Raw genomic sequence first — 10035 nt, forward strand, 5'->3', positions numbered from 1 at the left:
AGGCATTTTGTTCGAAGAAATATCATCGGAACTTGGGATTCATCACGCGCCACATTCAAGTTTGGTCTAGACTCACCCTGAGGTGATAAGGATGCCTCGTTGCTAGGGAAACGCACGGGTACGGGTAACACCGCGGTTCATTGCTGACGGGTTTGGCGGGTACGGGTACGGTGTTGGATATTCATACCCGTGACCATACCGCGACCCTTTACCGCGGGTTGGCGGTGTTTAACGGGTATGACTTACCAAATCGGGAACCTTGACAGCCACTGAACACCGTACTATAATTCTCTGTGTCGGCTTACTCTGAGTGCTTGAGGATCACAACCCAATATTTGCTATACTGATTTCTGTCATGTCTTTCGTGCCCCTGTGAATCATTCTAGCAATTTATCGAGCTGACACTTTGCTACAGAGAAGCTCGAGTCACTACCATAAAGCCAAGGCAAAAACTCGAGACCAGTAAGTCTACCAAATCGTCTCCATGAAAACCAAGCTCGCAAAGAAGGCATATGATGCCTCGTCTACCCACTCATCGTCTAAGTATATCTCGTCGTCCATCTCTGAGAAGGCCAAGTCACTCAAAAAGGCTGTCGCAAAGGGTGCTAAGGCTCTGGCCCGCCCCTTGAAGAAGGTCAAACAGTCATTTGTGTCTCGGTCTGCTCGATCGAAACCCACAGACACTGTTGATCTCACACTTACACTTCGCCACCAGGCCATATCAAATGCTCCACCAATCTTTACATGATATATCTTAGTCACATACTGGTGCTGCGATGGCAAAATTCTTTCAAGCAATGCTTGAATGCTTTGGGCTAACAAAGAGAGCAAGCTGATTCTGAATATTGCAGAAATCACGCTAACTTGAAGATCATAGATTCTTGCAGTTAATGCTGATAATGCGACCGCAAATGATTCTCAAACAACAAAGCTCGCGAGCCTCGATAACTCATTTGAGTCTGTCAACTGTGTTCAATGTTTTAACCATACTCTCCAGCTTGCTGCAAAAGCTTTGCTGAAGCCATTCAACTCCGAGTCATTGTCAGCATCTGAAGCCGATGATGATGTGGATGGCATTAGACTATCTCTCCGTCCCAGGTATGCCACCCTCAAATCCTTTTTCAATCAATCAGTGCTTATTATCTCGCTCAGTAACATCAACTGCGGTTGAACGTGTCTTCTCGCAGGGCCGGCAGCTCCTTCATTTTACTCGCAACCGACTCGCACCATCAACAATTCCTGCTTTTCTCTGCCTCGGAGCCTGGGGCAGAAGTGATCTTCTGGCGATGGAGGACCTTCTAGCCTCTGTAAAGAGTCGAAAACGGAAGCGAAATGAAGTCGAAGCTGAGGAGGACGACGAGGAAAAGTAGTAATATCTATTCAGTTGTTGTTAATACACTCTTCTTGGTAATGTACCCGCGGTGTTTTTCATCTAACCGCGGTGTTGACGGGTCGGTGTGTACCCGTACCCGTGACGGGTACGGTGTTGGCGGGTACGGGTACGGTGTCAGCTTTCCGACCCGCGGTGTTACCCGTGCGGAACCCTACTCGTTGCTGGCCCAACATTGTCCAAATATCCTGTACTGGTCCGTCACGAGAACACGCAAACGCGGTAGCGGATATTTTGCTTTTCCGCACAAGATTCCCATTCCAAGTGATAGTGCTGATCCTTGTGTGCAGAACGGCAACCAAAGTAGAAGGTACTATCTGGTGTCATCAAAGATCAGCTGATGTACAAGGACGGCCATACATACTGTTGTGTCCCTCGTATATACCGTATGACAGCACGCATAGGCGCAATGCCTGCTTCTGAACCAACGTACAGGATTGGCATGCTTGGATCCATAGGAGGGGAATGAAATTAAGCCCTTTCTGAGACCAACGCGAAGGGTATCTCCGGGATAAGATGTGATTTCATGTTCAGGAACTGCGCTATCACGCCATGCGGACCTGGTTTAAGACCTGACAGATAACTAGTGCAAACACCTTTCCGAGGAACTGTTAATTTTGTACGATAGCGCACGATAGCAACAGAGATGGATTTCGCGGGGATGGATCTGACGAAACTCAAGAGGTGAATTGCTGCAGTGGACGCGATACGACTTGAGCTCACCTCAATGGAACTAGCAATCATTTTAGCCTCAATGGGGGAGACAAGTGAAATACATGCTCTCTCGGCATCCTTGCTGACCGACACCTCCCGGATCGTGTTTCCCGCGCAGACGGCAATCATACATTTCAATGTTCATCCTGCAAGTCCCAAGCAAGTTCTCAACAAAAAAAAGAGGCAGATCGACATACTGCTATCGATACAAATTCGCCCGAGCTCGTCATAGAAAAATACCGCAGCAGTTGGCAAAAGCCTGAGAGCGGCAGGTCACAGCGAAGTAGCGTGCGAATTCCACCTTCCGATTCCGAACAACCTCCCATCATCGACGACTCTAGTGCAACTGTTCCCCCCGCCGCCCGCTACCTAGCCGCAATTCTCTCAAGCGCCAATCACAATCTAATGGTCCCCGACCTGCGACACCAGCATATCTGACACTATCATCCTTGGCCAGCAGTGTGCAAGGACCATTGCAAAGGTCTCACCTTTTGATAGCGTGTTGTATGTAGTCTCCCCTAGTCAGACCCAATGTGGGACAACCTTGAACAGCTCTATTCCGTACTTCCAAACGAAGCCACATTGCACATACTCCTCAAAGCTACTGTCTTCGCGGCCAAAATTGATAATGAGTCCGTGCGGGGAACATCCGCGCACCTGTTTCGCGCGCCTACAGTAGACTCCAGCAGCCCCTATCGACTCAAGCATGGAAATGCTTCAGTCTGTGCATCCACCATCTGTTGATCTGGAGTGGGTCGCCGTGCAGGTGATGTAGCTCGGGGCATTTTCCGCGATGTGATGTGTGGAAATTGGAAAGTAGCTCCTACAAGTAAGGCGCCCGCCTCCGTCGTGCACTTCAAAGGATGCCGGGGCTGCCCCCTCTTTACCCGCTCGTGGAACTAGCCCAAAAGCATCACAATGTCGTTCTCCGCACGCAAGGACCGTGATAGACAACCAAAATAAATTACTGTGGATGCCCCATTCCTCCCGAAAAGAAGCTATACTATCCCTATCCATCCATCGTGCCCCACCGATCTGACCTTCGCAGCCTACATCCAGCTTCTCGCTCTCCGCGTGCACGCCAGAAATTTCGCTTGCTCTCGCGTGGTTGCGTACACTGCAGATAAAGCCCTCGCAGAAGACATTGCCCATTGTGTTCGTGTTCTGGGCCGAGGTGTCCTTGCGTGGTTCGTTGTATGAGGAGTGGGCGGAACGGCGAAATAAAGGGGAGAGTGAGTATGGGGCGGCTGGTGAGGTGGATGACTGAGTGGGTTGGAGAGGGAGGCTCCGACGGAGGGAGACCTGCAGAAGGCATTGAAAGCGGTGGTTAAGATGAGAGACAGTTCCTTTGGTCGACATGATATATGATATTCAATCTGTTGAAATCGGGCCACGGATAATCAAAACTACCATAGAATCGGATACTACTATACAAATGATTCACGGGTCGCGGACCCTACAAACTCCTACGAGCAAAGGATAGATTCATAACGAAGAGTAAACTGACGGGTAAAAAGAAGGCTGGGATCATAAACATGGTCGAACAGCATCTGCAGGAAGTGACTGCCACCATACGTATCTGTTCGGTACCTGAACATGCAACTCAATTGATCTGAATTTGAAGTACTTCATTCTTCCCTGCTTCGGTTTCCAGCCCAGTCCTCGAAGCAAGCGTCATGAGGTGGATGATATTGGTAGGATCAAAGTCCTCCAAGTCCTCCAAAGCTGCGTAGCGTGCCGTCCGTTGATACCGGTGTCCTCATAACTTGGAGAAACACATCTCCAGGCTTCTTCGAGTCTTCCACAGGAGTGTAGAGCGCAGCAGCGCAGGCGATGATCACCACGACGGCCAGAGGCACGAGGAGGAAAAGAGAGGTTGATCCACTGTATTCATATCCATTGACCCCACATGAGTTACACCAGTGTACTCGGCCATGGAGGTGTTGCTCATCGGCTGGAGCTCCACTTGCCACAACCTATAAATCAAGAACATCAGTCAAGTGCTAGATGAAAACAGTGGCAACTTGCCGTTGCGAGGAATTCAATAAGCCCTCTCAGGTAATTTTCCTACTTCGTGTCAGCGACGACAGTTCTTATACCGATGTATGCCTGAAACACTCACCAACGCGAAGTTTAACATACTACTGTTCATTGTAAGAGAATCATCATAGGCATAACCGTAAAATTGAATACCAGCTGCCATGGAATTTCCAGAAAGACCCTGCGTATCAAATATCATATACCAGATGAGATTTGAAAATCTGGTCTATATAAGCAGCTTGATGCCCCTGCTGGGTCTAACGGCTCAGAATTCGTGGTATCGTTGATGTTCACGGTAATTCCATCAAATTCGACATTGACGGTTGTTATGCGAGGGGAAACTTGACAAATGGGTGGTGTGATGAAGGAGTACGAAGGGGCAAAGCCCTTGCAAAAGAACAAACTGCTCAACTTCGGGTCAGGACTGTTTATCACAGGGTCCAGAACCACGATCAACTCACGGAAAGACTGGTTTGATGCCTTCTCGAAGTCCTGGTATTGGCAGACCGAGCCTACCAAAACACCGTCGCCCCAGGGGGTAACCGGATGATTAACCATTGCCAGGATATCACTAGTATCTGATAGAGAGTCGGTGACGGATTCCATTTGCAGTGAGTCCACTCACGCTACCGAATAATTTGAACAATCTGTAATCAGCAACCCCCTCAGTATATTATAGTCTGCTGGGACGGTCAGATTTGGCGCAGTGATCGAACTTCCCGGTGATTCACTCCAATACAAACCCGCAGATGGGTTGACATCGGTTGCATTGATGAATGCCTGTTGTCGGCATTGGATTCCGCACTAAGGCCTTGCTGGACGGTCGTATAGGTTCGACTCCATCCTGTTACTCGGATGGGATGCTTGGACCAGCAAGTTGCGTCATCATCGAGGCAGTTGTGTATATACCCCCTAAGCCTCATGTCACATGGTGACCTTAGGCATACATGACGATTACCATACCTGTTGAACATTGTACAGTGCACCCATAAAGGGCATGTAGTACGGTGAACCTAGTTCAGTCGTGGCTGCCGCATTTCCGGCTTGAAGATACAGAGTTACATCCGCAAGGCCCCAGTTTTGCACTGCCGGTATAAATGTCGTTTAGTTTAAATGTGACCGCCGAGTGAAGAGGTACCACCTCTTGCTGCATCCATGTTGGTAACGAGGGGGGAACTTTCACTAGGATACTGAGTAAGACTCCCTTGCCAGATAGCTTGGAGTTGGGCGGCGGCAGCGGAGTAATCCGCCTGTGTGCCCGTAAAATGAAACTGGAGGTTCATAGGTGTGGGGTCAAAAAACTAGACCAACTACCAAGATTGCGCATTAGTAATGAAAAGTATATGAGATAATCATTAGTTACCTCGACGTGAGTGATCCGCATAACACGGCGTACAGCGATGTGTATGCCAGCCACGTCCAGTACTCCCTGTCGCTGGGTGCGATATGCTTTCTTCCCCACGCATGCATACCAGGGATTTTATCCAGGCCCAGGAGATCTTGAGTCCACGTACACCGAGGAGGATTTGTCCTGTTACAAATGAAAGGCTTCCTCGCAAAGCTTGCAAAGACAGGTGTCACTCATTCGTGCTCCTCAAAGCTACTTGAAGTACAAGACCGAGGAGGACTGTAAAGCAATGGGTGAATCCTTAGCACGTTCAAATTGTGACGACAGAAGAACGCACAGTGTATTCAGGAAAGAAATACCGGTCGCAACAAGTGTTACCAGCGTAGCTTGTTATGCGTGGTTATCAATCACAGCTCTTGCAGCTTCTACTGGGCAGGTTGACGTGACCTCTGATATGAACATGGATCGCAAACCACAAAGCAAAAGTGAAGATAACAACTTGGAGGAAAACACAACATGCCAGCCTCCCGTTGAAAATATTCTGAACTGCACAGTGGCGCATAATCCTCGATGCGCCTCTCTGTACACGAAAAATAGAGGGGGGGAAGCAGGTATTGAAGATGTCCCCGCCGCGGGATGAACGCAATTGAATGTCCCGACCCCAGGAAGCTTGCATTAAAAACGGAAGACCTTTCTGCAGTGAGTTGAGGAACTAATCGCGGATTGCCGCGCGTATGTAACCGCATCAGAAGGCTGTTCTAATCTTTCATGAGACGCGCCAAGAGTGCTTGTTCAAGGCAGACCTGGCGTAAAGTTCTGTGTGATTCAATATAATGCAGTGTAGATTTTACGTGCTTCAATTACCTGCTCACCCCAAAACTCAATTCCCGAAGAAGATAAATTCTACGCACTTCATTGCTGTGGACTATCGGAAGCTACTTGAGCGTGCTTCTGCTCACAACAAGGCGAGTAGTCATGAACCGCCAGCTGGGAACCTTGTTTCTGACGCCAAAAAGATAGCATACTCTGGGGCAGGACGCACCAATTTTGGGATCATTGTCCTACCGCCCATTCTCCCCTTAGACTAACCCGCGTTGTGTTTTGAGCTGCCTATCACTATGCTTCGACTTGGCTGCTACATCGCTTCTCCGGTCCTTTTTCTTAAACGCCTCAGGCCTCATGGCTTGTTCAACGTTTATGTCCAGAACTTATTATTATGGTTCGGGCACCATCATCACGTTGCTGTATCAATGAAATTAAAGCGAAATATTCAGATCTATACAATTATCAACATTCCATCATGACATTAGATAATAGATAGCGCCATATCAAACCGGTACAACATCCACCTCCATGAAACCATGAAACGGATGCCTCCAACCGCATCTCCACTTTTCAGCAGCGTACATGCGACCTTTCATGGTGCTGGCACTCCCGCCTATATGATCCATGACGAGACGAGACGAAATGACAAGTGTGGGTTCCTTGGTGTTGTGCGGACATAACAGGTCCGCTCCAAAAAGGCAGTCTTGTATGATGAGGTCTGCAGGCCGATGTCCCACAGAGGGCGGGAGGGGGGAGTGCTGCAGAGCATGTGCACGCAATATGTACGTGAGGATGGGCAACAGGGTACGGTGAATGATTAAACCACTAAAAACACGAGGACCGTCAGTACACAGGACGTTCGTTTGAGTATGCGAACACAAACCTGCCACCGGTTCCAACAAATCCTCCATATTTTCCATCACGCTGGAGTTCGTTCATCACGCCAAGGATGCCTCGCCATCCCCACTCACCGCATACCGGAAAATCATCTTCCACAAGCATGACCCATTCTGCTTGAGATGGACCCTTTTCAGAAGCCCACCGGAAAGCTTCTGCGACATGTAAATGCTGATTTGAATATGAGTCCGCATGCATGTCCGTGTCTGTATAGAATGTAATGGGCGCTTGAGCATAATGCTCCTTCGCGTGAGTGAATGACACGTGTGTAGTGGCATGCGTGAACACAGAGAGCACCGTGTTTGATTCGGCATAAGGGAGGTATGAGGAGATTGTTTGCGACAGCAGTGAGTCGGACGAAGCTGCATCACCCGGACGGGGATAGGAGAGAATGAGAATCTCCAAAAAGGGCTGTGTTCCATGAGGAGAAGTGGGCATACGTAATACTATCTTGCTCGGGAGCATGGTGGTAAGAATGACATGTAAGGGTATGAGGAGCAAGAAGAGTATCGCAGTCTGCATGACTATGCGCAACCGTCGCACGTCCAGCGCCATAGGGTGGTAGGGATGGTATCGCAGATATGATTTATTCGTGACCTGAACAGGCCATAGCACTACGGAGGCTACGGAGGCCATGGCATATGTCCACGGCGCACTGTCAAGCCAGCAGGGTCAAACCCGTGCATATTATCACCAAGGATTCCATAGTATCGTTGCGAGACTTCTGAATTCGAGGATTGTCCATGACCAGCACCATACATTATGAGGTATGCTGCGAGTGCAGGACCGATGCCACTTGATGGCTCGTACAACGCCCAGTGGTTGAATAGTCGGGGGTAGGCCCATCCTACGCTACGAGAAAGCAGAAAGCCGGAAAGCGTTCTCGCGAAAGGAATGATGAACCAAAAGGCGAAAATATGAACCGCCAATACCTGCGGGAAGCATGCTACTATGGCGGCTTGAAGAAGGCGCGAAAGTTGACCAAGTGTATGCGTTGGCAAGGCCCAAAATGCAGTAATGAATGGCAGAAGGTCTTTCCCGTAGATGAGTTGTCGAGGTGTAAATTGAGTAAACCTCCAGGTAGGATTCAAGAAAGAAATGGCGAGCGGAAGAACGAGACTGAGAGCAAATACAATATTTATCTTCGATGGTCCATGTTGAGGCATCCTGGCACCATCCTCAACCAATTCCAAAACGGTCGAAGCAGTAGGCGCTAGTACTAATAGTCTTGGCAGCAGTCCGTGACCTAACTTGAAGAGTTTCGTGCACCCCATCGTGCGAGTACTCCACGTCATCGATTGGCTGACTTGATTAGCCTGTGCTCGATTGTAGTACTATAGTAGTATATTTATCGTATGTACTATGTATGCTATCCCGGGTCTACTATAGTCGACACATACTAAATTCAACGATGTGTTACAAGTTGCAACACGTTCGGATCCTGCGTTACAAGCCGACCCCACAACCTGCGACCTGTATAAGGCCGTCACATCGATTCTCGGATGCCCACCCCGCGGGCCAGTCGACCCATGAAGATCTCCTTGCTGTCCCAGATGGTCATCATTGCGGTGACCCGCGCTCTCCCTGTATTTGAATTACACCAGTCGATAACATGATGCACGCTAGATCGTTTGTGCGGTCTGCAGCCCTGAGCTCCGTACTTGGCAGCTCAAAAAATTCCGAAGTAGACTTGAGTCTTGGGGCGTGGAGCATTTTTGCTCCGGACAGGGAGATAACTGCCTGAATTAATCTTGACTCGGACTTCCCCGCAGGTCGTGAAAGTGGATGGAGTGTGGAGTCTCCTATAATAATACATCAATACGTAACCGCGCGGTCTCATGATACCACCTAGGTCGCGCCATCAAAGGTCATCGATGAACACGAGATGATTGCTGATTGGCATTGCCATTTGGCAATACGTAATGATCAGGCGTGCTTAATCTTACAAAACATATCTGAAGTCCCTATTCTGCCTATCCGTCAAATCCAGGAATTCCTATGCAGGCAGAATATTAGCCCTGTACCCGAAAATGAAAAATCGATTTGGAGAACGCACCTTATCGACCTTAACTTCCACACGCTTGCCATCCTCAGTGATTCGCTCGATAACGTATTCTTCTTCAACGTCGGAAGGCTCTGTATCGCGGATCCGGTTCTCTCGGACGAGGACAGCACGGATGACAAGGAGAATGATCGGACAGACGACGTAGCATGCGCCGATGACAGCCCATGGGATATGGTTACTGCACATGAATCATGATTACTTCGAATCTTGCTTCCTAAAGTCAGTCGAAGAATGACCTACCGCGGCTTGTATTGTGCCTTCCACATGAAGGGGCCAGCTGCATTACCAATGCAGTAAGCCGAGAGCATGATGGCATTAGTAGCAACCTGCAGGTTGCGGTTAACAAGGAAAGAGTTCAATAAATGGCGGAGTACCTACCCTCTTCGTATGGCCAGCAGTCACGCTATTGAGCCACGATAACGACAGTACAAATCCAGGCACACTGACACCAGCTACGGAGCGATGAGCATACAAACACATTATGAGCATCACACGCACACAGGAATTGGCCGATAAGAAGTCCAGTCTAATATCGTGTGGTGTGATATTACAGACAACTCGCTAAACTCGCAAAAGCACATACCTGATCCGACCAAGGAAGTAGGTTAACCAACAAGATGCCTATCCATGCCGGGACGAAGTAGATGGCACCGACATATGCTCTGGAATTGGGCCGTCGTGCAGCAAGACGAACACAGTGAAGATTGTCAAGATTTCAATCACACCAGGAACACAGGTCAAGAGAGTCGTCTGTAG

General features: G+C 49.0%; 5 protein-coding genes across 5 annotated transcripts; 1 reads left to right on the forward strand and 4 right to left on the reverse strand.

Annotated features, from left to right (window-relative positions):
- Positions 1–1154: 1154 nt before the first annotated feature.
- Positions 1155–1343, forward strand: EDB91DRAFT_1032279 (uncharacterized protein; the record flags this gene model as incomplete). The annotated part of the gene is made up of 1 exon (XM_041312744.1): positions 1155–1343. A coding segment is annotated over one exon (189 nt), but the record flags the coding sequence as incomplete, so codon positions are not given.
- Positions 1344–2527: 1184 nt separating this feature from the next.
- EDB91DRAFT_804866 (uncharacterized protein) lies at positions 2528–3700 on the reverse strand. Its single transcript, XM_041328452.1, has one exon. The coding sequence runs from the start codon at positions 3461–3463 to the stop codon at positions 2822–2824; it is 642 nt and encodes a 213-aa protein (XP_041168246.1). The 5' UTR covers positions 3464–3700; the 3' UTR covers positions 2528–2821.
- EDB91DRAFT_1190123 (uncharacterized protein) lies at positions 3498–6187 on the reverse strand. The gene is made up of 15 exons (XM_041320527.1): positions 5904–6187; positions 5801–5878; positions 5726–5771; positions 5617–5692; positions 5534–5593; positions 5286–5445; positions 5108–5229; positions 4770–4948; positions 4602–4715; positions 4407–4547; positions 4227–4365; positions 4129–4171; positions 4009–4069; positions 3856–3988; positions 3498–3821 (listed from the first exon to the last, which is right to left on the reverse strand). Exons 1-15 carry the CDS (start codon positions 6166–6168, stop codon positions 3708–3710), a joined length of 1731 nt encoding a protein of 576 aa, XP_041168247.1. The 5' UTR covers positions 6169–6187; the 3' UTR covers positions 3498–3707.
- Positions 6188–6717: 530 nt separating this feature from the next.
- Positions 6718–8456, reverse strand: EDB91DRAFT_1190129 (uncharacterized protein). Its single transcript, XM_041320528.1, has 3 exons — positions 7974–8456; positions 7201–7869; positions 6718–7142 (listed from the first exon to the last, which is right to left on the reverse strand). The coding sequence occupies exons 1-3, from the start codon at positions 8378–8380 to the stop codon at positions 6821–6823; spliced, it is 1398 nt and encodes a 465-aa protein (XP_041168248.1). The 5' UTR covers positions 8381–8456; the 3' UTR covers positions 6718–6820.
- A 700-nt stretch (positions 8457–9156) lies between these two features.
- EDB91DRAFT_1259515 (uncharacterized protein) lies at positions 9157–9768 on the reverse strand (the record flags this gene model as incomplete). Its single annotated transcript, XM_041324388.1, has 4 exons — positions 9157–9210; positions 9271–9457; positions 9520–9605; positions 9658–9768. The coding sequence occupies 4 exons, from the start codon at positions 9766–9768 to the stop codon at positions 9157–9159; spliced, it is 438 nt and encodes a 145-aa protein (XP_041168249.1).
- Positions 9769–10035: the final 267 nt, after the last annotated feature.

Source organism: Suillus paluster, assembly GCF_016628075.1.
Source record: "Suillus paluster strain FC165 chromosome Unknown EDB91scaffold_750, whole genome shotgun sequence".
Lineage (NCBI taxonomy): Eukaryota > Fungi > Basidiomycota > Agaricomycetes > Boletales > Suillaceae > Suillus > Suillus paluster.